The 27655-nt window shown below is 44.2% G+C and overlaps 1 protein-coding gene across 11 annotated transcripts in view; it reads right to left on the minus strand.

The window, feature by feature from the left end:
- ARHGEF9 (Cdc42 guanine nucleotide exchange factor 9) overlaps positions 1-27655 on the minus strand; it is a 239427-nt gene that overhangs the window by 38141 nt on the left and 173631 nt on the right. For all 11 annotated transcript variants that reach the window (XM_029996470.2, XM_029996468.2, XM_029996469.2 and 8 more), the window contains 4 exons: positions 16989-17180; positions 9578-9757; positions 6882-7114; positions 2323-2452 (listed from right to left, as the gene is read on the minus strand). In XM_029996470.2, the coding sequence (XP_029852330.2) occupies positions 2323-2452; positions 6882-7114; positions 9578-9757; positions 16989-17180 (735 nt within the window). The remainder of the gene's footprint in view (positions 1-2322; positions 2453-6881; positions 7115-9577; positions 9758-16988; positions 17181-27655) is intronic.

Genomic DNA, 27655 nt, shown 5'->3' on the forward strand with positions numbered 1-27655 from the left:
CAGCTGGGAGTCCTCCAGCAAAAACGCCCTGGGAGTTGTGGTCTTCTGCTCTCTGACCCATATGACAAATGCATGTTCCCCACAGACTGGAAGAGGCTAGGGAGACATACCAGGAAATCCCTCTTCTACTCCGTAACTGCCTATATGTAGAAGATGAGGGCCTGAACCCCTACAGGCTGGGTAAGAAATCAACCCCTGATGGCCTATGTCCTGGGAGACATGCCCTATAGATAGACATCAACTGAGTGGGGTTTTTGGAGGTTAGCAGCTTGGGTTTGCAATGCCTAAAGAGAGCATCTGCACAGATCTAGGACAGATCTAAGCACCTGGCACTGCTTTTGATTTCTCCTGCTCTCTTCCTGCATGATACTATAGTTCTGAGTATTTTGCATGTTTGTGCATCCTTCTAGCCATTACCTGGACATCTGTGAAGTGGGGGCTGGATCTGATGATTCAGAAGTTACTTTAGAGTAAAGAATCAAGCAGTGAAGTCCTCTGCTGGATCTAGCTCTCATCCTCTAATGTTCTCATCACAACTCTATGACTCTTCTTGATCCAAAATACAGAATAAAAATGGCAAAAAGGGTGTCTTCCTTTGAATGGGGGCAGTAGCTGTATTCCCATTGGATCTCTGAGCAGTAGCAATGGCAGGTTTTGCTATATTATGAGAAGCTGAAGGATGTTGCTGCAATATCGTGCTGAAAATTTGGAATAGTTGAAAAAAGCCAGGAAGAATGATTTGGCAAGTTCCTGAGGATAGGATGGAGATAAAGAATGGGTACTGCTAAGCAGGAATTAATTATAAAGGATATGGCAAAAGCTAAGCAGCAATGAATTATCAAGGATATGGCTAAATAAAAATGAATTATCAACTGAGCTAATGGAAGAGAAAAAGAAACTGCTATTCCATAGATCCTATGTGGAGGTCACCTTGGCTTTCGACTCACACATGAATATTCACTGACTTGGAATTGATCTGTCCTTAATCTAGATTTATTTACAGTGAGGGTCTCAGCATTTCTTACAAATGACACACATTAGCACATCACATAGAATGCTCATCACACTGAAGGCTGAAGATATCTGATGGTCCTGTGCCTCCTTGAGAGCAGTTTTCTAGTTCTGAAAATGAATCTGCGTGTCAGCGAGAGAGAGGTTTCTTCACAGTAAACAACAATAAAACAATCAAGCAAATAATCTGCATTCTCTGCTCTCACAGCCAGTCATAATTTAAGAACCAGCTATAATTGCTGCATTTCTATGTTTTATCAAGAGATCCAGGGTTGAATCCAACCTTCATTATAGCAATGAAACTAATTCAGTCAAGGAAGATACACAATCAGAAGGTGATGCACCTGTATTTCTCTCCCTCTTCTTCCAGCCTTCCTAGGTCTTTTTCAGAAAAAATAATTAAAGGATTAATGCATCTTTCCCATATACTAATTTACATAGTATGATCCCATTGACTTGAATGTGGAGTTATTCCAGATCTTCACGACTGTGAGGAAGAAGAAAGGCTGTTCTATCACTCTAAGTATCTACTTGCTAAACACATGGACTGATGACAACATAGACAGGGATTTACAAAAACATTTGTCCTAGGTCTGCTTCAAAAACCCTATTTACAGATTACATTCATACAATGATTTAAAAAAAATCAGGGACGAAAAGGAGAACATACTTTTAGTATGGGGTTTTTTTTTAAACACATGGCAAAAATTAGGAGACTGCAGGCCTGCTAGGGAGGAATCCCTCTGCTGACTTTGCCTTGCCTGTGTTTCTCGGCTCCTTAATTATGTGATCAGTACACATAAGGTTGGTTCAGAAATATCTTTAAGTGGGTACTCATTTAAAATGTGCAAATAGCATCTCTAACTTCAGCTTAATGTTTTGGCTTCTAATCATAAAGCAGCCACCAGAAGAATTTTCTTGATTTTCTTAACCTGTCACAATTTTTAGGACTTTTGCTACCTCTTTCCCTACTTCTTCCCTAATGACAAAGCACAGAGCCAGAACGCACACAGAGTTTGACCCAAATCTCACTTACTCCTGGGACAACAGCATTGCAATTGCCAAAGTTACTCCAGATTTCTGTTGATGAAATCGGAACTGGACCCTAGATTTTCTTTCAGAGTATCATTAATGTTTTACAACTTCAGTACCATCTCTGAAGCCTGTAAATATGTATTCTCTGTCCCTAGCTTAATCACAAGACTAGGTTGCGTGAAATGAACTATATGGTCTTGGATAATTCAACAACTGTATGGAATTTACTTTTTCCAGGTTTATAGCACCTAAATTAGGGCCAAGCATTTACTGTACCTCCCAGTCCAGAACGGAGGCCTGCCACTGAGCTATCTTGTCAATGTTCTCCAATCTCCTCTTCCGCTCGTTGATTTGTAGAGTCACATTCCTCATGACAGCGAGAGCAGCAGCCACATACCTGTAGTCACTGTCAAACACAAAAGAGAAGTCCATGAAATGGAGCCTGATGTGCAGTGGAAATGCACAGGAGTCTACCATTAGCAGCAGCATAATCTCACCATTCTTTTAGAAAGAAAAGCAGGTAGGATTTGCCACTCATTACTACGATACTGTATTTTTTCCATCAGCAATGTCTTTCTGGATCATCACAAAAAAGCAGCTTGCTTGAAACTGAAATTGCATGTGTATGAGACAGAGAAGCCAGCCAGCTCCTCAGTTGGTTTGCATCCGTACAATGAGTACGGTCTAGCCTCTACCAACCCAAGGTACAACAGTTGTGAATATTGTCTTTAAAGTCTTACGGTGCTCAGCTAAAAAGCATCCTAAAAGAAAGTCTGAACACTTTTATAGCCTGTGTCTTTGGGCCTGGATTTTTCCATTTTTAAAATGGACATTAGAAAATATTTTTCGATTAGACACAAGGCCAGAGCACCTTCCAAGCCATAAGGTGACTCCAAGAGTGCCACAGAGCATTTATGCCATGGCATTCACTCTTACTGCAGACTTCAGCTGAGCAAATCAAAGCAATTCTTTTTTTTTTACTGGATGGGCCTGTGAGTGTAATAACAAAGAGTGAAAATAGCCTCCCGCCAGGGCTAGCAAAGATGATGATCAGTCTTTTCAAAAAGTGATGCTGGAATCGATGCTATTGATTTCAACCCTGTGCCTTCTTTTCCATTCCAAGGAACCTTAACATTCATTTCAATTGGAAAGACAGACAAGGCCAGCTGCCATAATGCCACCATAATATATTATTAACTTAAGGGTTGATATTGATTGCTGACTAATGAGAAAAACTGTGATCTTGGGCAGCTACAGGGGGAATGGCTTTATTGATTATTGCTAAGAATTGCACTGGTGACAGCTAAAATAGGGGTGAATGCTGTGAATTAGATCTATTTCCCCATGTGATCCAAACAGGATAAATACTAAGAAACAATCACAATATGATATACGACAGCATATTATTTGATATTTTGCCATCCTTTCTTGGATGAAATCTTGAGATGCATTTTCAATTTTTATTCAATTCTTGTGTCAAAATTCTAGCTGAGGTTAAAAAAAAATCCTACAAACATCAGGACTGGTCCTTCAACAAAGTAAAGGAGAACAGCGGATGGGCTGTCTGACATATCCATCATGATACACAATGAAGAATTTCTTGTGCCTTCCTTTGTGGGGCCATCTGTATGAAGTGAGCGCCTAGTTGTGTAAGGGAGAAATGGAGCTATGCCAGAGAGACATTAGTCTGGTCTTCAAAATGTCCATGAGTTCTTGTAGGGAAATAGTTAAGTCACTATGGCCAGAAAGAATCTGTAGAGGCAGGGAGAGGCATAGGATTTAGAGACAGTCACTAATAATCTCCTAGCAATTATGCTCATGCAAAGAAGGGAGGCTAATGTCAGGCCACCCGTTAGCAGAGTCTCCTCTTTCTCACGTAACATGTTCATACACTTTTAACTCCAGCTCAGTTCTGCAGCAGGAACACTCAGGACACCAGCAAGCTGCACGTAGTACCTTCATATATTTAATTCATATTAAGCTGGAGTAAATCTTTAAGAGGTAAACAGATGTGGCTTTGTGAAAAATTCAAATGAACTAGTCTCAAAACAATGAGCAATTGAAGGGAGCCAGGCTCTGAAAACACCCCCAATGCCTGCCTCCATGTGGAGTGGGCCGGTGCCAATCAAGCTGGGTTTTATCTTGGTAATGCTAATTCACTAATTCTAATGTTCTGTTTGAAGAGAAAACCCCATGCACATTTTTCTTTCACGCAGTAATGAAGAAAGAGTCATGACTGAACTTTTTGGGCTCCTAGCCCATGTCTGTGGCAGAGCTGGCAAAAACTTAGGAGAAAAAATAACAGAAGCAAAGCATTTGGCCAGTGAAATAATAATAGGATAGCATTAGCTATGAAATTAAGGTAAATAAATTGTTTGTCAATTATATTGGCGCTGCAGTGACCACTTTCCAGTGCTCAGTCAGAATGTAAGTCTTGCCAAATATCACATGCTAACTTGGGGGAGAGTGGTCAGGTTTCTGGCTTCAGCTCTGTTGTCCTGACCTGGTACAGGGAAGATCCATAGCTCTACAAGTACAATATTAGTAAAGAGGAAGAAAAAAAAGAAAAAGAATATAATGTCCCACTGTTAAATGAAGCTAACACCTTTGCTTTCATTGGGACTCCTGGTCCTTTCTGAGTTTTGCCTACTCCATAAATGGTTCAACTGATTTAAACAGTATTTTCTACATGTTAAATTCTAATCAGAGTGCTTAAGAGACTCCTAATTCAGCCAATGATGAGCCTGATGTCATTGTATTAGTCCACCCTGTAATTTTCTAGCTTCTGTTTCAGACTCATAATCTAATTGCAAGCACTGTCAAACTGCAAGTGCATGAGGACAACTCATTGCCTGATTAATGGGCCCAGGTGAAGCTCCCCAGTTGGCTTCTCAGTTTCTCTGGTTCATAGCTGACCCTGACAGTATCCCAACCTGCAGGTATCTGGCTTTTCCCTGTGTCTGATATTGTCACAACATGACATTCCCCAAAGATTATTTGCTCTTCTGATCTCAGGCTTTGCTCATCTCAGCCTCGATCCCAAAACCAGAACTACAAGAGCAGAAAATATTTGTATTTCAAGCAGGCAACCATGGCAGCCTGGGTTTTCTGCATAGCCCCAGTGCAGAATCATCTGGTGGCAAGTAAGACACACTCTGTGCCTCACTTTCCCTACTCATGGCATTAAGCTTGTCTGGGATGTGAGCTGGGTTGCCTGGAGGAGCGGTCTCTCTCAGGCTCTTTGAACACTTAAATCAGAGGAGCTAGACCACAGGGAAGTGCGGTATAACCCACCCCATCTCTGCATTATAATGCCATTCCTCCTTGTGTCAATAAACTCTCCAGGGCATGCCCACACTAACGGAAGTACGCCACGCTCCAGGGCTGAGATAAGGCACAGGTCTTGCTGACATGAGTTTCACATATGCACTGTGTTACAGCTTCAGGGGTCTCACTCTTTACTAATGCAAGGCAAGCAAATATAATCCTGCTTTCCCTTTTCAGAAAGTGAAGAAACAAGAAAAATGAAGTGTCTATGGCTGTGTCGTATCACTGATACAATCCAGTAGAAAAGAGCACTCAGTCTGAATCAACTAATTGTTGCTTAACCACAGGAAAGGTCCAAATCTCCTCAGAATATGACTATATCTGATTACTTAACAACATGTTGATTTTAAAACATCCCAAAGGAAAAAGGAATGTACTCCCAAAATAATTCAACCGTTATGTAATCACACTGTCCACATCCTCTTCCCATTGTAAAGCCGCATCTGAATTCACACTGCAAGTACTGTGGGGACATCACATGGTTGGTAAGGAAAAAAAAGCCACAACATTTGGGATCCTAGAGCTGGTTTCTGATACCCTAATGTTCCCATGAGTCCACTCCAAGTTTGATTTGGTCTCGTTATGAAGAGAAAAACAGAAATTGGATCGGGAGCCAAACGCATGTCCAAATTGGTGATTTTGAACTGGGCATTCAGCTAGTATGAAATCAAACTTGTGAATCAGGTCAAAGCAAATCAATGCATCTCTTTGCTCATACCACATGTCTCTGCACTTTTAGAGCTGGGTTTGGGGAAAAACAAAAAAAATCAAACACTTGCAGAAGTTTCTGAAACATCTGTGGTCTTTTTTGTTCTCTGAAGCACTTCCTTTTAAATGGGTTTTGGAAAAAGAAAGAAAATTGGCAAGGCAGGAGAAAATCTACTCTTAGGGGGCCTGATGCTTCTTTCACCTTAGTTTTCTAACAGTGTATCACAAGTGATATCATAGGTACTATTCTTGATTTACATTAGATCAGGGAGTCAGGCTGATTGCCTCAGCAGCAGCAGCAAGAGATCCTGGAAATTTTGGGAAGTAATCAAACTGCTGGGTGCTCCTCTGAACCTAAACCCAATGGCAAAATCAGAGATGGAATCAGGCTGAAAAGCAGAGCAGGTTCTGAATTCTCCCCAAATCTGAGCATATTCAGGTTTACGTTGTGGATCCTGGCCCTCTACTTGCTATGTCCTCTTCAGGGTAAAGCAATGAGCCTTTCTGACCACTGAATGCTAATTAGGTAATTTTTCTAGTATAACTGGTAGCATCAGAAAGTACATCCAAGGGTAATTAGTTCACAAGTCTGATTATAACAGAGAGAGTTTGACTCCATTGAGAATCAGTGCTTTGAGAAGCTTTCTAACTGTCTGTTGAACATTTGCCCTGCTTCAATTTATACAAGATGTCACGAAGAGAAGAGCTGGACAGAAAAAAACCCAACCCCTGTGTGTGTGCAGAGGCCATGTAAAGAAGCAGTGAGCAAAACCCTTCCATGTAACAAGAGACTGGCGTACCTGTGATCCTGCGCGGTGTACTTCAGTAGCTCTGCAAGCTGCAGGGGGTATTTGCAGATCTTCTGCACTGGCGTCAGAAGAAAACCGTCTATGGCAATATCAATCATCTGCTGCAATAGACGACATGCTTCGAAGAAATGCTGGTACCTGCTATCTTTCATCAGCTTGGAAAGCTCCATGCATGCATCCAAATGATTGTTACAGTACTCTGAATAGATCCAGAAGCCATCTTGCTGTGAGAGGCAGGAGAAAAGGGATGCACACAGAGGCGAGCACGTCAGACAAGTGCTGCAAGCAACCACCCAACTTGCCAACAAGAAGGCATTACAACAAAAGAAGAAAGAATACCCCAAGCAGGAGGAGGAAGGACTGATCCTAGAGTACTTTTCCTGCTTGCAGGAGGTACTGCATGGTCGCTCTGGGGGAAAAGGGAGGCAGAGAGGGACCTGCATACTGACGCATTGCTGAGGTCTCTGTAGGTACAGGATGTGTTAAAGTGAACCCCTGTGCAGCGCTGTGGGTGTTCTCAGTTTCAAGTTGTGCGGTGGAGTTTTCTTTATAAAAGGTAAAGGTAGAACCAAGCAGAGCTCTGGCCTTTGGTAATACAAGATGACAACCTTGTTATTTCTAGAGACCTTTCCCTGAAAGATCATGAAACACCTGGCAAGTGTTTAGGAGCTGGGTATATCTGCAATTCCCTTTGCCAACAAGGAACCCAAGACACCAACCACTGTGTGGATTTTCCCAGGACCAGAGAACCAGAAAACACCAAAGACTGGAAAAACAAACAAAGAAACAAACCCACTCATACATGTGCCCACCCACCCTTTGCACTGGTCTAACAAGTCTTTTTGTGCTATTTTGGTTGGAATCTCTTTTTGCTGCCTTCCCTGACCACAGATGGGGCCATGGCAGTTCGTCACCCTTAACTCAGGCTTGATTCATCTGGGCCACATGGGCAAGGCAGACAAAAGGTCAAATAAAGATTACACTGGAACGGACAGCCAGACACAAACTGACTGCCCAGTATCACGTGTTAAGACTCTAGCTGAGACAGCCCAGATATAAGCCCAGGTGTTGTAGGTCAACAGCCTGAGATGCTCCATTAGGTTGCAGCCAATGCCTTACAAACTACAGACAGGACAGATTCTTTTTTTAAAAAATACATTTGACGAGCAATTCTTATTTCTCAGTCCCATAAGGGCCCAAATAACGTGCCTTTGTGGGAGCAGGGAGGCTGGTTTCTTCCCCATTCCCACAGCTGACCAAGAGCCAAGTGCTAACACCTCTCTCTTCCTGAAGCAGATGAGAACAAGATGCTTTGCAGATCCATAACAGGATCTTAATGTCCTCATCCCTCAGTTTCCCCAAATGGCTAAACAGGGATAATTTATCAGGACTTTATTAGGCAGCTTTCAGCCCCTATCTTATGACAGATAAGTGTCAGATATTGCGCTGAATAACAGTAGTAATTCTTACTATTGTCACTATAAATGAATTGACAGCACAGCCTCAAGACATGAAGTTTCAGCTACTGATTCTCACCAAGATTTCTTACATTTTTTTAGCAAACAGGTGGAATATGATGCTACTTTGGAAGTAAGCAGCAGAAATTGCAGGCTCTGATAAAAATAAGCAAGGTTAATGCCATCATGCAACTTCTCAAAAAGAAACCTGCTTTTCAATTAGAAGACCAGTGATGCTTAAGAGATGCTGTGAACCTTTTCAGGGATGCCGTGCTGAAGTTTCATGGATGTCTATCAGAAATTTCTCTAATAAGAACTGAACTGTTGCCAGTTCAGCCCTGACTGTAAGTAACGAGGTAACACAGTACAGGATCTGCACCCCAGCTTGGAGCACCTCATACATAAGCTCTGATATAGCACTTCATTCTCCCTAAAGGAAAGCCTAGAACTGCAGGACTGTAATTTTCTTGACATTTTCTGACATATTTACAACACCGGCCAATTTATCAGCTCCAGTAGTACGTGGCTTATATAACAGTACGATGGGCTGGGCAAAAGCCTCCAGGACTGTATCATCAGCTAAAACGTCCTGTTCAGTGTGCACTTAGCGTGAGCAAGAATCTGCTGCCCTGCTGCGACCCGGGCAGCAAGAAGCACAGCCTGGCACCTCCCCACCTGGCCCAACAGCTCCGCAGGGGAAGGCAACTGAAACTGCATGGGTTTTTTATCCTCTGCAAATGCATTTTGGTGCCACAGTGAACAGCCTCAGCATTTGCTCTCCTCTGCTTTTTTTGTGTAATGCACAACTAAGGCTTCTTTTTACTTCTCCGGACTCTCTTACTCTTCCAACCTGCTGGTCATCCATGACCTGATTGGGATGGCCTGTGAGTGGGTTTAAGTCATATTCTGAAGAGCAAAATAAGGTGCGGAGTAGGTGGGGAACATTGTATGACATAACGTGAGTAAGGGTGGATGTGAAAAGGTGTTGGGATTCAAATGTACTGGGGGAGTTATCTAACTACATGCTTCACTTTTAATCTCCCTGCACCTGTATCTCATGAAGTAAACAGAAGGCCGTGGAGTATTCTGTGATATGTAACTAGAACAGTACTGATGCACAACAGTTATGCTGAGGGGTTCCTGCCTCCTGACTTTCTCTGCTATTCCCCTCCTGTCCAACCCCCAAAACCAACCCCAAAACTCCCAAACAAAAATGCCAAATGAACTTACGTGTTCAAGGAAACACGGTCCGATTTCACTGAGATGGGGGTCCTCGTTGTTGTACTGTTTCTCCAAGTCCCGGACAAAACCCATCTGAAATCTGTAGATATCTTCGATGTTACCAAAGATGATCTTTAGCTGTTCGTCACTAAACATATCCCTCCTCTTCCGGCACTGCTTTAAGTAACCCTGTAAGGAGTGAGACAGAACAATCCATAAAATAACCCAAACACTTATACTGAGGCTGCTCCCAGATTTTTCTTGAGGAAGGAGCAAGTAAAAACAAAATCAGAAAATGGCTCTGAAAACAAAATCCACTTGTTATGACATGACAGTCTCCATTAACTCCTGTCTATGAGTAAGCATGCAATATGCAAAACATGCCGTGAAACGCTACAAGTCCTTTTTTGATAGATAACATCTCATTTGCAACTGTTGTTCCCACTGCAACCTACAGCTGACCCACAGCACTACTCTTGCTCAGGACACACCAGACCCAGTATGCACAGGGCTTCACAGCCTGCGTCAGGAGATGCTGAAGACAGCGTGTGTACAGTGCGTTGGGAGGACAGTGCTGGGTTCTGCCTCAATGTCCTTCAGCATTTTGCTTGAATCAGTTTTGGAGAGGAAAGGTTCCCCAGAGATCTCAACCAGCATAGCCTGAAACGGCTCCGTCCCTACCTGTGCTGCAGAGAACAGCAACATTTGGCTGATAGCTCCAGAGAGGTGTGTTACGGTATTGTATGCCTGTTCCTTCAAAAATCACTGCCTTGCAATACCCATTATCCTGGGTAGCACCTACAAACATTGCTGTTTCCATGTCCTCTTCAGTGGCACATGGCATTACAGAGAAAGCTGTGAGGGGCTGTTTGATCATCTGCCCACTCTGATTTCTCCTTTTAGCCACGGTAATCAGGACAAGGAAGCTGATAATTGTGCTGAGAAATACTCTATTAATGTGTGGTTGCATGCCCTTGGTGTAGGAAGAGGGTATGGAGAGCGTAACCATCCTAGTTATTTCAGCACCAAGTGAAATGTTGAAGGAAAACACTCTTCAAGCATTCCCTGACTTGGGAGGCAACATGGTTTATCCCCCCCATTATTATCTTCCTGAGTCTAAGATAAAAGCTGGAGGGCTGTTGTCCTGTGAGTGTCACGGCAGGGAAACCCAAAGGTGATGCAGTAGGTTGGGTAGGTCTTTTGGCTTGCCCGAGCAAGGGAGCCACAGTGGGAGCAGCCCGAGCTGCTGATCAATGCCATCTAGAGGAAAGCACCATTATTTCAACTTTGTTTTCTATACCCTCCATTCCATTAGCCCAAATATGCTATTCTAAACAGTGTAAAACGAGTGAGACTTTTTCTTCTGCTTTCTCAACTATCGTCTTTCATTGCTTTTCTTCCTTTTTTAAGAGGTACCAGAGGAAACAGCTTTGTACCCTTCTCTGTACAAACATCAGGCTCCCTTACTGTGTCTATAGACATTAAAGTCAAATGGAGAAAGAGAGAGGAAGAACTAGGACGTAGAGATTTTAAGGAAATTCTCCAAAATCACAGAATGTATCTGCAGTAGATTGGGAAACAATTCAGATCTCCTGTGTCTCGGTCCAGCACAATAATAGAAAGATCCTCCTTGCTTATTCTTCAGCTGCCCATGATACCCGTTGATACTGAGCCTGAGCTTAGCTGGACATCATACAAACACAAGTCGGTAGGCAAGCACTGCTCTGAAGACCTCCTGACCTAAAAAGGCTGAGTGGATCAATATTCTGGCAAAAAGCATAACACACCAAGTTCTGCCTGCCTCCCTGTTTCGCTGACCCTGCCTTATCCATGAACTCGCCAACCTGGTTTCAGCTGAATCATGAGGACTTCTTCAAACACGTTTGCCTGAAGCAGATGTGATCCAGCGGATGGGGTGACACACGGAGACTCTGTATGCCTGGGCTGAATTTCTAGCTCTGCCACCAACCTGTGTGACATTGAGCAAATCACTTCATCCCCCCCTGTGCTTTGCCTGTCTGGAAGATTTAGGCTAGAAACTTTGCAAGGCCAAATATCAGATGCTATGCTGGCCTGGTCTGGACTGCAGCCTCTTGACTGAAAAGAAGTAACATAGAGGTCATCATGAGATGACTTTGCCTGCCTTTATTATATAGGAAAAAGAAAAAAAATGAAGGGGAAAAAAATGCCAACAGTTCCAGTTGAATGGCTATATTTGGGAACTCTAGATGCTTAGTCACACAGACGAACCGCCAGCTGGTGACACACAGCTGCTGGTCCACAATGCGAACTATTGGAACGCTATAATAAACTGTCCTTCAGCCTCACCATGTGGTTCTTGGGAGGGAGAACTTCGAACAGATGAATGATAAATGCAACTTTGGCCGACCTGGCAAAGAACCAACTTCTGTGATGTCCAGCTTAGCTAGAAGGATGCCGTTACCCTGAATTTGCTGGCTTTTTCAGCTGGGAAGCTTGGGTTATGGAATACCTTCTGCATTTACTAAATCTTCTTCCAGGAGCTCCTTGATGATTCATTTCCCTGGGTTTCCCTCTCCCATTTTTCAAGGCCAGAAGGAATGGGAGCAGGCCAGTTCCCACATAGCAGGACAGTTGCAGGACAAATAAAAATTCAAACTAGCAAGGAATAATGCAGAACATCTTTCCATGCTGCTTTTCATGTTTACCTGCTTATCTCAGAACAGCTTTCAAAAAAAAAAAAAAAAAAGATGTGCACCTGCCCACGAGGCCAGGCTCTTTGACACTGCCTTTTGTGCTAGCAGCACTGAATGACTGCCGCAAGCCGTTTGTGTTAGGACCTTTGCCCCGCTGCAGGCTGCCTGCAAGCCAGCCTCCCCTCTCACATACTGTTCTGTGAAATCACTCACTGGATGATTTATGTGAACATCTTTCAGCCCTGGGGTTGCTATTGGCTGTGACTACCGTCTTTAATATTCCCCGTCCTCCCTGTGCTGGTTCATCACTTTGCCTGAGTCACGTGTTTCACGAGAAGCTGAAGCAGCACATTTCTGTACAGGCACCTATAAAACCACAGGGAAAATAAAAGAATGCATGGAGTTCCCAAGCCTTATCCTCTATCCAGCTTGTGTCTTTGGATGGTTGGTTTCCAGCACAAGCCAGCAAAGGGGAGACTGAAGATTTATACATAACACGCAGCAAGAGCCAGCTAGAAGGCTGCTGCATAGTTTTTCCAGTAAATTTACTTCTGTTACATAAAACAATGTCATCTTCCTTCTGCTCATCCCATCAGGTTTGCTCAGAGAAGGGATAGCTGACTGATGAGCAGATGTTGGAGAGTGTTTTGCTCAATGAATACCTAAAAATAGCCGTCAAACTGTGTCTCTTTAAAGTACTTTTCCATGTAGTCCCTGAAGTATAGGCCAAAGTTGGAAAGTATTTGCAGGAGGTTAAGTGCTAAGTTTTCTCCACCTCAGAGTAGGTTTAGAGACAGTCAGGAGAGGTGGCCAATCCATCCATTCTTCTTCTTGTCTTGCTGAGAACAAGATGAAGGAGAGAATGAGAAGATGATAGCCACTGCAGGCTATAATTTCAAAGGCAGTTGCAATGATATTCCAGTTTCTTTTCATCTCTGAGCCAGTTTGGGGGCTGTCTACACCGTCCTGCATACCATCCCTCAGTTTGGACCAGCACCACTTGGGCTATAAAAATACAGTTCTCTAGACCAGTGCTCACAGCATCCAGGTGAGCGTTGTGCTGATATGCACATATGGAGAATAAGCACAAAACCAAAGTTGAGACTGTTTGAACTGAAAAGGCAAACTAGAGCCATGACTGGTCCCAGGAGGTCAGAACTCTAAAGCACTTACTCAAATACCCTGAATGTCAGGCACTGTGATTGCACTGGGGCCACTTAAAATATAAAAGAAAGTCCTGCAGGAACACAAGCCTGTTCCTCAAAAGGGAGAGAAACAGCCAGCTCCAAAACAGAAAAACAACGTGTGCACAAGCAGGCTGTGAAAGACAGCTACAAATTGCACACTGGGGAATACATATATATCCCCATTGATCCAAAGAGCTTTCTGCAGAGTTGCCCTGCAGTCTGGCATCCATGGATGAGAACCTGGTCATACAAAGGGGCCAGCAGCTCCTCAGATGTGGTCCTCTGAAGGACGGCCACATTCCTGCCAAGAAGGTTTTATGCTGCTTTGCTCTGAGGCAGCACAAAAAAGTGTTTTTTATCCATCTCTGAGAGTGAGTCAGGCTAATGCCATCCAGACCACGTGAAAGCTTGTCCCATCAGCTCTGCACAACGGACTCAGCTTGACATGCTAAGATGCAATGAGGATGTTTTCCACACAGCATTCAGAGCTGTCCTGGCACCAAAGCAAAGCTTAGGTAGAATCCAATCAACATTATTAAAAAATAAATTCAAAGTGAAATTACTTGGAAAAGAGCAAAACGCAGCACTGAAAGTTGGCTGGCCTTCCTAACCTCCCACCCCCAAATTACTCATAATACGGAGGTTTCCTTTGATCTCCCAATTGCCTCACTGTTCCCATCCAAGCTCTGTCACTTCTCCCTCTAACACCTCCTTAAATTTAGCCATGTCTTCCTAATCCATATGCTGGTCCAAATCCTGCTCATTTCTCAAAGCATGGCACCCTGCTCTTTGTAGCGCTCCTGCGCCTCGTTCTTGCACCCGCACTCCCCACTGCATGCTGCAGCTCAAACCACCTTCTTGGCCCTCTGCTCTCATCAAGGTAGCTATTCTGACCAAGCATCTCGGCTGCTCTGCTGGTGTCACTGCTGCCATGTCACAGACAGACCCTGTGCCCTCCTGCATCCTCCCAGGATCAAACCCCAGGAGCAGGGGGATATCTTTTCAAGCCTGGAGATGGCCATGTGTATATGTGGTGCTTTACAGGACAGTGAGTGAGCAGCACTGCCTGCCAGTAAGGGTGGCTATTGCTACCCATTATAAAAGCCTAGTTTTCAGTACATTATTATTTTTCTAAGCTCTAACGGTTAAGCCTGAAATTCCTATTGCTGCATATTCCCTTAAGGCTAAATTCTTTTTTCTTTCTTTTCCCCTTGGTGATATTTCAGAATGATCCATCCACTCCTGATAATGCAGTCCAGGGAAAACTCCACATTTTACCCCCAATAAAAATCTTCACAAAACTGTTTCACCAAGCAGCACTCAGTCCTTCATACTCTAAGCAAGGGCACAACAGCAGCAGTCAGGGCAGTATGGCTTTGCTGTGATAGGGAATTCCCCTCCAAGCCAACTGCTGCACACAGGTCTTGGCTTGCGCAGGTAATTTTCATTCTGGTGCTGGCTAGCTTGTGAGCTCCTGACTTGGCAGGACTAGTACCGTGGGTATTATGAATAATAACATGGTGTATAATAATATAGTAGCAGGTAGTGGAAATACATTCTGAAGCAGAAAAGAGCAATTGGAGGGCTCTTAATCACCTAGCAGGGGCTACGGTCCTCCGATAACAACCACACGTCTTAAGGTGCCTCACTGGTATTAGGATTTGTTATTCATTATAGCTCAACAACAAGAGTATAACTACACACTGCTAAACTCAGTACTAAATCAGGCTCAACCTTCACCACCCAGCCAGAACTCCTTTCATCCCCTCCAATACCTCACATCACTGCTGTTTGTCCTGACACCTTAAAATAAAGAGCGAAGGGAAGAGGGGAATTTGCCACGGTCAACAGCACTTCTGCATCTCATCAGCAGTTGTCTGGTGTCTACTCATTCTTCAGCACAAATAACACCTCTGTACAAATTCATCCAGTAGCACTGGGAGGAGCTCAAGCCAGCCCACATCTCTCCATCTCTAGCCCCCCTCCTCTTGTGCACAAACAGAAACAGTCACGTCATTCTATACCGAAATGCCTGGCATTACTGAGCTGTCTCTGAGCCTTCTCAAGGCAAATGGATTGCTCTGATTTAACTGAGCACAATGAGGCTCTCTCCAGAAAGGGGCAGCCCATCATTTTGCAGATGAGAATGCCCATTTCAGTCCTCCTCCTTCTTTAAGAGAGGCAGCTGAATCATTTCCTGTGCTCCACCTGAAGGTAAGATTTATCCCCTCAATACCATTTTGCATCATACAGAGCAAAGAAAGAGCCTTAGAGATCTCTTTCCTATCTGGGACATATCATTAGGTGCTGTAAATCAGTGTTACCCCACAGATGTCACTGAAGCTATACCTATCTGTATCTCCTGAGAATCTGATTTGGCAAAAGCATGGTGACATGGCTGGGAAATGCAAGTTAGGGTTTATTTAGTTTTTCAAAAGAAGAGTGCAAATGCAGGAAAAGAAACAATATGTGGAAAAGTTCCTGCAGTTCTTCCCTTCTTCAATGCAAAGCCCTCTGACTGAAATAGCACAGTGAAATTAAGCTCATTTGTTTCCAAATTGAAATCCCAAGACTCTTCCATATTTGAAAAGCATCATAGATGCTTTTTGGATGGCTGCTTCGCCTTGTCAATAGAAAAGTAGCAAGTATGAAGGGAGGAAGACATTTTTCTAAGCAGAATTCACAAGGGGCTTCACCACATTGACTCTGCAAAGACTGGGCATAGGCTCACTAAATCCTAAACATTCAGAGGGATGAGCTGAAAGCCATGGGCTTTGATTTTAGTGCTAACAAACTTCTGCCTCTTAGTGATAAGTATATGCTCTACACACAATGCCCAAGCTGTCCTGCAACACTCTCCGGCGCAGCCATGCACACCCCTTCCTAAACACCCAGCACCACATGCACTGCACTTTGGGCTTAGCTCATGGCACTAATTCTGCATGCCGCTGGACAGTAAGGGGTTGTGGAGGTTAATTGTAACATAATGAAGAAGAACCAACTTGAAGATGCATGGGGTCAGTCACCAAAGTTCATTTGCTTGCTGGTGCCCTTACACTGGATAAAGGTAACATACTTCATTTCCCATGGTGAAAACATTTTGCTCTCAGTCCCACCATAAGAAAAGGCAAATGGGGCCCATCCTGAGCCAGGGGAAATTGTGAACCCAATATGAAAGACACAGATAAAATGGGTAACCGATTGGTTTAATTACAACCTAATTTCCTCAATCACAAGTTCAAAAGTAGTTGGCATTGGCTTTTAATTAAGAGGATTGCTTGAAGGATCTCAACCTCATCATTTTTTAGTCAAAGTGGTATGGAAAAAAGGTCAGAAAATTGTACTTTTAGTTAATACAAGCTAGAGGTAATTATCAGATCCAGCAGAAAATTCTCAGAAGTATCAATAATTATTGACAGATGCTGCTCCTCTATTAGACACAGTACTCAAACACACTGCATCTTTTCCCCCATCACCCACGGACAAACCCAGTCCTTAGCTCTCAACAGCCCATCCCATGTCCTGCTGCAGTACCCCAGTGTCACAGCTCCCACGTACCTCGCAAATGTCCTTGAGGTGCTTGATGTAGTGGCGCTCCGTGCTCATGATTTCATTGATGACATTGGCTCTCATCTGGTCCCGGTTCTGAACGGTCCTGCCGAGACAGAGGCAGTCGGCGCTTGGATCCAAATGGCCATTCTGCACATCGCTGGTTCCCTCCTCCACTCCATCTTCTTGGTTTACCCATAGCTGCGAGGAGGAGAGAGGAGAGCAACAGGCTCATTCATAAAAGCATCAGAAAGCCAACGAGTGAAAGAAGCCTGGGTCTTGGGTTGCATGACTCTGGGAGACACTGGATCGACCCCCTCCTTACAGCAATGGTGATGCTCTTGCCAGCGATGCACCGTGGTGTCCACAACAGCTTACAGCCCAGACAGTCCATTTTTATACCGGTGCAACCAGCCCCAAAAGGTTCCCCACACACTGCTGTAAGCAAAGCGATTTCAAGTGTTGACAGTTTTGATCCCAAATATAAAATAATCATGTGAAAGGGTAACTGGACTGTTGAATGCTGTCAAGTGCTCTGAACCAAGATGAACATATGTAAAACAGACCAACCTAAAGAAAACTGCAGTTACGAGTGTAAAGCACCGCTTGTTCCACCATCAGCTGGGGTCTGTCCAAACAGGAAGAAACCTCTGGGAGGAGGGATAAGCTCTTTACAGGTGACTGATTTACGAAGGTTAAGATACATTCATTCAGATTTCTGAACCAGATGTAAACATCAGCCCAGGCTAACCAGGTTGTGGCACTGAGTTTTCAGTAAACTTCCCCGGCCAGGATTTGTGAATGAGCATTGATGTTCATTTCACAGCAGCTTTCCTCATCATTTCACATGAAGAGCCTTTCTCACTCAGGCAAACACCCTCTCTCAGCACCCTGAGATTGTGATCCATAAACCACACTGAGACCAGACTGGCTGAATAAAGTCTCCTAAAACCTGGGGGGGCTGAGGGCAGCTTTGGACGGAGTACCAAGCACCCCTGGGCACTGAATACTCTAAATTGGAACAAACTGCAAAAAGCGATGAAAAAGGATCACTGCATTTTCAGCACACTGAATTTTCTTTCCATTACCAAATAAAAAACATACATTGAGCCTGTAAACTAAAAGATAACGCTGCCTCCTAGTTTCTGTGTCTTTGAACAAGACTGTGCTCTGCACATGACATACGGATCAAGTGCCTCCTTTTGTTACCTTTCACCCCAAGTAAAACCTGCTTAAAATAACTCTGATCAACTAAAATTGGGCTCAGCATAGTCTGTAAACAAACATTAAATAAAGCTTAAACCAGACAGAAATACTGCTATCTTACAGAGATTACTTAAGCTGTCATGTAAATGAAGCAATTTTTCTCCTCAGCATTTAAAGCCCCAAATACTGGAGGCTTTCAAACATAAAAATACATCTATCTGTAAACAGTGAAACTGTCCACACAAACTGCATCATTAACCTGGTCTTTCAGTCTTCTTTTCAGTGTTAATAGTTTCAAATACTTTCCCATTATTCAGCTTAAATTTGGTTTTAACAGATTGTAAAGGGCTGTGTTCCTACAAATTAGTAAAGTAAAAAAACCTAAACCTGCCCATGTTCCTTCCCTGCTTTCCTAACCAGTATCATGTTTTGCTAAACCACTTCTTACAGCTCCCACGTTTTGTCATCCTACAGTGAGTTACAAAGGCCAAGATGTTGAGAGACGTTTGAAGAAAACCCATCTCTTCTCTAGCAGAATGTTAATGATGCCTCAAACTTAGGGGATAAAAAAAACCCAAAGCAATAAAAAGCCGGACTTTTCACCCTGCTCACGACTGTGCCCTGTGTCTGGGAGCTATCAGGGACTTTACACGAGGGTGCGTAGGGCAGCAGTGCCTGTTTAAACGACAAGATGCCCTCTTTGCCAGTAGTGGAGCAGGACCCGCTGGAGGCATCAACCCTGTGCTGAGCGTAGCAGAGAGCTGCTGACCCCAGGCTGTGCTCACGCCATGTCCTGGCAGTGCCAGGCACTTTCCAGGGCAGGAAACCCAGTGTAGCCCATTTGCCTAATTGAGCGAGTGGCAGAGCCAGGATGGATCCGGGCGTCCTGCCTGCTCTGCCCACACAATCTCCTACCTGTTCCCCACCCTGCATTGCCAACATGGGACCTCCTTTTGCACATCAGGAGACCAGAGAGATGTGCCAAAGCCTGCCAAGGAGGTGAAATAACCCCTCCTGCCACCTCAGCACTGCTCCCCTTGCATGAAGGAGCCTCCCTCGAAGTACAAAGGCTTGATACCTTTCCCCAAGACACCACAGCCAAGAGTCAATTTAGTGTCTTGTGTGACAGAGCAGAAGTGAAAGCCACTGAATACGGCTGTCAATTCTCATTTCTTATGTCCCGATGAACCCCAGGGGGAAGGGGTGCATCCAGGAACAGAATGGCCCTGTGGTCCTGCAGCACTGGCAGCACCCAGGGTGGCTCGGCTGCAGTCAAAGCAGGGCTGGTCCTAAGGGCAAGCAGGCCTTGGTGCTGCAGAAGGGCATTTCAGTGACCCCAGCCAGTCCAGCTATGCCAGTTTGGACACAGGGAAATCCCTTGGAGATGCAGCATGCCTGGGAGCAGCTCTGCATGCCTTTCCCCAGGTCCTTCCCAGAGGATGGGGTTCTCCATCGTGGCATCTGCTGTAAAGATGGACCAGGTCATGTTGTCTCCCAATTGTGGGGCTGCACATGGATCTCTGAAAGGCTTTTTTGTAGGACTCCCATCAGCACTGGAAGGCCTGGTTGAGCCCTGGGTCACTGCAAGGGGAGGCAGTGAGCTAGTGATCTAATCGCACCCAAAGATACCTGGGAATCCAGCATGCAAAACCTCTCCTGGTACACTAAACAAACTTCAGAAGAATGTCACTTGTTCAGAGAAACAACCCATGTTAGAAAACATGCCTCCTCCCAGCAAACCCCACTCTCTGCTCTGGAAGAAGTTTCAGTTACATTGAGATAGAGCAATGCTTCACATACATGAGCAGTGTTTTATGCTGAAAAATAAACGTCCAAGTGCTGCTTCTGAGTAACTGCCATGCCAGTGTAAGACTGCCAAAGCGACCTCAGGGGCCAATTTACTTACACCAGTGACACTGATTTTAGTGGGGGCTCTGCTGTGAAAACCTGGGGCCATCCACAGAAGAGAAAATGGGCTAGACCTGGGAAGGACAGAATTGCATGGGGAGTCCTTTGAGGGATATGTCCTCATGACAGCTTTACTGGCATTCCAAACCAAATATACATTGAAAATCGAGCAGGACCAATGTCGGTATTAAACCCCGTTGGCTGAAGTTGAAAATAACTTCCCATCCTGCCTTCTTGCTACTATGAAAAGGTGTTTTGCAGCTCTCCCAAACCCAACTGGAACAGCTTGTTACCAAGTTTCATGACACTCCTGCCAGTTTGGCAACAGAGGATGTTTTTAAAGTTCTACCTCCTGGAGTCAAATGATCATGAGAAAAAATTCAATTTTCATTTAAAAAATGAAGCAGGAAAGATCTAATCATAATAGTGGGGGGTGGGGGAAGCTTGAAAGCATCAATCCTAAAGGCTTTGAAACTCTAAGGCAAATAGCAAGCTTGCAAACTTTCATTTCTGAAAACCTCAGAATTTGGTCTGCCTTTTGTGCACTGCAGGAACACTCCCTGCTTCCACATCTGGGAATCTCAGGAGTCCTACTTTTTTCCTTAATGAAATTTTTGCTCCTTCCTGCTAGGATCCATGTTCCCAAAAGGAAAAAAACCTACAGTTCTAGTCTAGATGACTTCTGCTTTAGGTTAAAAACAAATGCAACATTTTTATCGGTAACAGAGGAAGCTGAATGTGCCTTCCACCCCATGCTCTCCAGCCTCAGCTGCTGAAAGGATTAATCCCACTGCGCTGTTCAAACACTCCTGCTTTCTGTCTTAACCTCTAATGTTCTCTGTAATTCAAGCAAAGATCATTCTTCCAGGGAATCATTTGAAATTTGGACCATGACTCACAAAAGATGAGCTACATTGGCAGCTCTGCTGCTGACCCTGGGCCAATCAAACTGGTGAAGGCTTTCCCCATCTATAAACTGGGGCAATCTACCTTACCAATGACATTTTTCATGAATACTTTTGAGGTTGACAGACTTTACGTTGAAGCAGAGGGCATAGAAACGCTCGTGCATACTTCGAAATATGGACTTAAATGCATCACTGTGGGCTCGCCACACACTTGTACTCATCCATGAGCAACAATTTGGCTAGATGGACCTTTGGTCTGATGCAGTATGGCTGGTTTTGAAACTTCAGCTCTCAAATCTTCCTGTGCCTGTGCTGAGAAGGAGCTGGGCTGTGCTGGGGCAAGGGAAGGTTTCACTTAAAGTGTTAATTGTGTCCTCTGACCCAACACCACCACCCCAAGCCAGATCCTCTCTGCTTCACTGACCTGCTCACTCAAACCGCAACGATGGTGTGCTGCAGGCGACAGTAAGGTGGAAGAGGCAAACTGGGGGTGACACTGTTTTTTCCCAGTAACTTATGTCATATTTAGTTGATTTAGACAATGCTCCAAAGGTTTCTATTTTAGCCCAGTCCACAGTCACCTGTATGTAAGGTGTTCACTACGTTTTAGACACACACGACTCTCCCAAAAATGCTCTCCTGCCTGAAATGCTTGACCTTCATTGCTGCGGATAACAGCTGAGGTGCCACTAATGGAAAAGGGGCTCTCTCTTCCCCAGCTTTTCCAACGTACACACTGGACACACAAGCACAGATGTACCTCCCTCCCAGTGCAAATCTCTCTCTTTTTTTACAAAAGAAACTTCAAAACTCTAGTTTTCTCCCAGTTTTACCTCATCTCCCCAGTCTTCCCTGCTCAGGATGGGTGGCTGCCACCTCTGTGAAGCTCCTGTGGGGCTTTCCACAGAGCAGAGATGGGACTTCAGTTCCCTGGCAGCTTGTCAGGTCTGCTGCTCACTTGGATTTCAGGAAGACTCTCCCAGCTCCTGTCCTGTCCTCCTCAGCAATTAGGGGCTGTGGCTTGGCAAAGACGGGGGGTTGGGGTACCAGACTAAATTACTGCATCCAATGCCACCTTTTTGTTTTGTTTTTTTTTTTTTTTTAAGAATAAATAATAACAGCTGTTCAGCAATCATCAACAACCCTACTGTAATGTATCAGCCTACAGTGCCTTTTTAAACACCTCTGCAATGCAAAAAATCATGGGCTCTGAAATAATACGGCACTGTGTGGGTCTCAGCCACACCATTAAAAAGGTCCAGCATGCCAAACAATGAAGCTTGCCCTAAGAACCATTTTAAATGCTTTGTGTTAAGAATTAATTAAAAGAAACCAACAAAAACTACAGAGAGAAAAAATTCAAGTTGCATAATGCTAGTCCTAAGTGATGTTTCACATTGAAAGGCCACTCTACATGTGGAGAACAGGCTTATCATGAGGCTCACAGTCCTATTTCAAAATTCAACCCTAATTAGGAAGTCATGACCAGCTCCTGCATAACGTAATAATTTGCAGAGGCAGATAAAAGTAAAATAGTCAAATAAAAAAAGCCCCTTTTGCCTAAGGACCCAGTTCTGGGAGCCAGAGAGAGCTGATCATTTAATTGTGCTAGTTAATATTAACATGTGATTTATATAAAATCTGTAGAAATGTGATTTATCAATTTGCAGCTATACCCAAATGGTGCATAAAATCACCAAATGGCACCAATCCAACATTAGCTGACCTGTAATTATTATATATTTAGACTGCTGAATGCATACACTGTATATAGAGGACATTTTACTTGAATAGGCACTGAGGGCTGATAGTCTCATAATAATCAGAAAGCATGATAAAACAAACATTTTACCAGCCATCTGGATTATTAATCTCCTTCCACTGGATATTCACAAGGACAAAACTAGCAGATAATGTGGCATCGTGGATTCTAGCTAACAATTAAATAATGTGGCAGATTAATGATACAGGCAGATCCTTCCAGAGAGCTGTTGCCATTCCACTGAATCTCTGCTCACCAGTGACTTTATAACAAATACCAGTGTGAGCAGCCCAACCTTCACCAAAACCTGGTACCAAATAGTGGTATTACGGTGTCATTAGCCCTACAACAACTGGAAGGGAGTGTACGGGACTCTGTTAACCCTACAGAAATAAGCTGCAGCACAGAGCCTCAGGACTATTTTACCCACCTAGCCAGGCTGCCCTGCTCAGCAGAGCTGCTCCATAACCCGCAGGGTTTGCCTCCTCTCACTTCTTCCATAAGCTGGTGGTTAGCTAGTGCTGTGCCCTTGTTTTCAGCCACATGCACTGTATCATATGCATGCTCTGTTGGACTCTATACTGGATTAAAAAGATCGCTTGCTTATTTGCAATCAAGTAGGGCTCATGGTGCAGAGCTTTGCATAAGTAAAACATCATCAGTCTTCACGTATCCCTCCAGTGATCCGGGAACAGCCTCTCTTTGTCCTCAGCAGGAGGCACGGACCATCCTGGGCTCTGCAAATGCCCTGGGGCAGATGCTTCTCCCTTCCCTGCCTTCAGAGAGGAGGTGACGACCTGGCAGGTGGCAAGAGGCACAGGGATGCTGCCTGTCCTCCCAACAGCTGCTCTGGCCGGTCCCAGCTGTGGGCAGGCTGCAGGCATAGGGATAGTGTGGGACTGTGGCTGGGATGCTGTTTACTGGGAAACACAGACTGTCTTCTCCCCGTATCCTCTTCCAGGACGAGGAATAGGACATTTGGCAGTAGAAGGAAAGGCAGTTGAAGCAAGTTGATTTTCTCTCCTGTGGTCCTACCACTATTTTCCCCCACAGCCTGAATTTTTCCCTCTGCAATCTGGCTCCAGCCTTGCCATCCTTCACTTCCCTCCAGTTCACAGATGCTTTGATACCTTCTCTTTCCCTTCTGCAACTCCCCAGCTTCAGTAAATCCACTTCCAGCTCTTCCTCTCCCCTCTAAAACTCTTCATTCCCAGCCTCAGAAGTTCTCTTTACCCAAGGTGAAAAATACCCTTCACTCATTTCTGGAAAATGAGAAAAAAGTGGACCCCACAGGGACAGCTTCAGACTCTGTATCCGTGAAAGGTGAATAAAAATGGTTCCAAAGAACTTGCCCTGTGCTTACTCCCTCTGTTTCCTGCAGTCTAAATGCACAGACTCCCATGGGCTGGAGCTCCTCCACGTAGCATGTAGCAAAAGTTGCTTAGGCACTGCAATAAACTGGATGTGCTACACTATATCCACTAAAATACTGTAAGTTAGGGCTCAGCCTTCCCCATTTCCTAAAAATCAAAAGCCCCTGCTGTGTGATGCTATACGTAATGCACAACAGGGAAGAGCAAAAGCTCAGCTGCTCCAGCAGCTCATGGCAGAAACCTTGCCAGGCTGAGGAAGCCACTGCTTCATTCAGGGGAAGGATCTTTCTTCACGATCAGTTTGGCAGAGGACAGGGAAGGGGCTGCAAAGATTTATGCCTAGTCTGCCTGATTCAACGAATGGCCTCAAAACACTGGTTTTGCACCTGCAAGATAGCTTGTACAGGGAAGGGCCCAAGTGCCGGCATTTGAACCTTTGAGGATCTGATGGATGTTGAGCTGTCTGAGTGGCATGAGTTGTCACGATAATGGCAGCTGCAATTACCACAGGCAGCGTTTGGATGCTAAAATGCTGCTTGACTTTAAAAAAAAAAAACAACAGAAAAACCCCAAAAACAAAAAATGAAAAACCCCACAATTTGTCTGCAGTGCATCCTGTCGCTGTGGAGTGCTGCTTGCACTGTGTGTGATACCTCTACCAGAAGCTATTTTTATGCTGGATTTGCCACGGGAGAATAAAATCTCCTTTAGAAGGCACCGACTGCAGCAGACACTGCAGCACATACCGTTTTGTTTGTCCAACAGGTGAATGCTACTTCAGCACCATCCTCTTTTTCTCTGGAAAATCTCACCTTGATGCCGCTGCCATTGGCGCTAAGTAAATGCTAATGCAATGACTGCAGCGGATGGAAAAGCAGGTGAGTGATGTGCTGTTGTATCAAGATCCCTACACATACAATGAGATTTTAAAGGCAAAAAAAAAGCAGACAGGGCACCAAGATATGGCTGGCTCTTGGAACTATGCCTACAATACAGAGCATTCACAACTCCTACGAATAAAAGCTAAACTCACCTACCCAATAGTGTACGAGCTGCTAGGCACAAAGACAAGATTCCAGGTTTAGAGTCTCCTTCTAAACAGTGCCTTAAAAGCTTACACCAATTTATCTAGCACTTCTCCTTCAGCAGCAGAAAATAAAGTGGGTCAAAGGCAGCTTTTTAGCAGGAAAATCAATCTAAAATTACAACACTTGGGGAAACCTAGGCAATGATGAGAGAGAACAAGAAGCATTGCTGCACTGATCCACCCCTACATTTTCTCCTATGTAAGAGGTACAGACCACAAAGAATTTATACACCATCTTTGCTCAAGCCTTTGGAGGACCATTACCCTTCATTTCTGCACAACAACTCAACAGTCACCAGGCTCTACAAGAAGTTGTAGTAAAACCTCCTTAACCCCAGATTTGCTCTTTAGCATAGCTTCATAAATACAACAAAGGAAGAGTCCCTGCTGTTGAGGTGAGAAGAAATGTATTCTGGAAACTCAGTCTGCCTCTTGGTATCCAAAGAGATTAAGGAGAGCTTTGTAACAAAATAAATCCCCTTCTCTGCCCAGGATGGGTGCATTCTGCCATGTCTCTACAGAAAGGTTTAACAGAACTAAACATCCATAAGCTTTCATTTTTTTATTTCTTTTTCAGTGAAAATATGTCAGAGCCCAAACATGATGGCATTTGATTTCCTGAGTTTGGAGTGTCTGAATCGCACCCTGGCTATTTTGGATTCTTGATGCTGGGCTCTGTAATTAAAACTTTGTTTTGAGACTTACTGTATTTTCTAAAGGAGACCATAAGGTACGACAATTGATCCATTTGCAGTACTGGACTATTATTGTGTGCTGTACATTACTCCTTACAAACACTAAGCCTATTTTTTTTAGCAGATGTGAAAGCTGGATGTGCTGGTATGCAAAACCTCATTTGTACCGCATCATGTAAAGACAGCCCAAGGCTATGCCATCCACAAAGGAGAGAAGAGCAACAAGTAGCATCGCCACTAAAAGAATACGAAATCCTGTTTAAAATTCCTGCTGTTTTTTTCCAATTGTACCTCCCACCCTCTCAGGCTCCTAAAAGTTGACAGGACATTCAAAGACACTGTGCAGCTAATCACAAGATTGATGGTTGTACCCTGTGGTTGTCCAGTACGCTCATTTGATAACATGCACTAAAATACAACATGGATACATTCATCTGTCCTAAACTCAGCTCATTATTCAGCCTTAAATCTAGTTCTGGAGTTCTCATCCTCCTCTCTAATGACTTACAGGTTTTCATAACTTTCTCCCTGAGTGCAGTGGCTTCCTGCAGGAAACCATTCACCATTGCTTAGTAGCTCCAAATTTTACTTCTCCTTTGTTGTGCCTTTTCTCTTCCCCAAAAAGCATTGCTTTATCATCCAGTTTCTCCCTGAAAGTTCCTGTGCTCCTAAAACTCTATGGTTTTCCTCTCTCCCCCTTTCTTCTAGCCATGTCTCAAGCTGTTAAGAGGATAACTGCAGGTGTTATGCATGGAGACAATTCCTGTACGTGCAGGCAATTCAAGTGTGTTTTTTGTTTGCAACCCCCCCTACTATGTGTGTAAAAGGGGCCAAGGGAATCAGCAGGTTACTGTTTTCCTCTGCACTTGCAAATGTGAATTATTCCTGCTATGAGATTTTGTGAGTGCCAAACGCTTTGCCAAAGATTTTCATATGATCTGGCTGGAGAGCAAGAAGCGTCAGACATCTCATTGCAAACTAGGTTTCCAGCCCAGTTTTGTCCTCAGAAGTGATCCAAATGTCTTTTAGAGGAATCTAACTTTGCAGTGATCTTCTGCTGCACCCTCTGTTAGTACCTACAAGAGATCTGCAGTCTGAAATATCCTGAAATTGATCCTATTTGGTTTTATACCTGTCTGGTCTGTCCTGTCATCCCTTGAACTGCTTTTGATTCTCTGCTATGCAACATGTTGTTCCCTTTTCCTGTACTTGCATAAGAGAAATATAGATATAAAGGAAAGCAATTAGTTTTCAAGTAAAACTAGAACCACCCAGGCTAAATCAGGCAGTTTTCTGGCATCATCTTAAAAAAGCAGGGCTCAAAGTACAACAGAGAAAAAACCCAGCCACCTCATTGTGAAAGAGTGATCAGCTTAATAAGAAATACAAGAAAAAAACGGAGAGAAGAGCAAAGTGAAAAGGGTTCAGGTTAAATGGTCCTTGACAGGACCCTGAAGGAGCATAAACCTGCCGCAATGGTCCTGCAAGCAGAAGCGGGGTTACAGGCACCTTCCCTAAAGGCCCCAGAGGCTTTGCAGGCATCTGGTTCAAATTACTTACCAAGAAAGACAGAGAGAGTGAAGGGAGGGGGGAATATGCAAGAATAGAAATGAAGAGGCAAGCAAGCGACCTCAGCCAACAGAGGAGAGGAGAACATGACAGCCCAAATGGCAGTTGTTTTCTCAGCACAGGACAACCAGCGAGTGGGCTGCCTCGTGGCAGCACACCGAGAAGTGC

The sequence above is a fragment of the Aquila chrysaetos genome, chromosome 21 (assembly GCF_900496995.4).
Source record: "Aquila chrysaetos chrysaetos chromosome 21, bAquChr1.4, whole genome shotgun sequence".
In the NCBI taxonomy this organism is placed as follows: Eukaryota; Metazoa; Chordata; class Aves; order Accipitriformes; family Accipitridae; genus Aquila; species Aquila chrysaetos.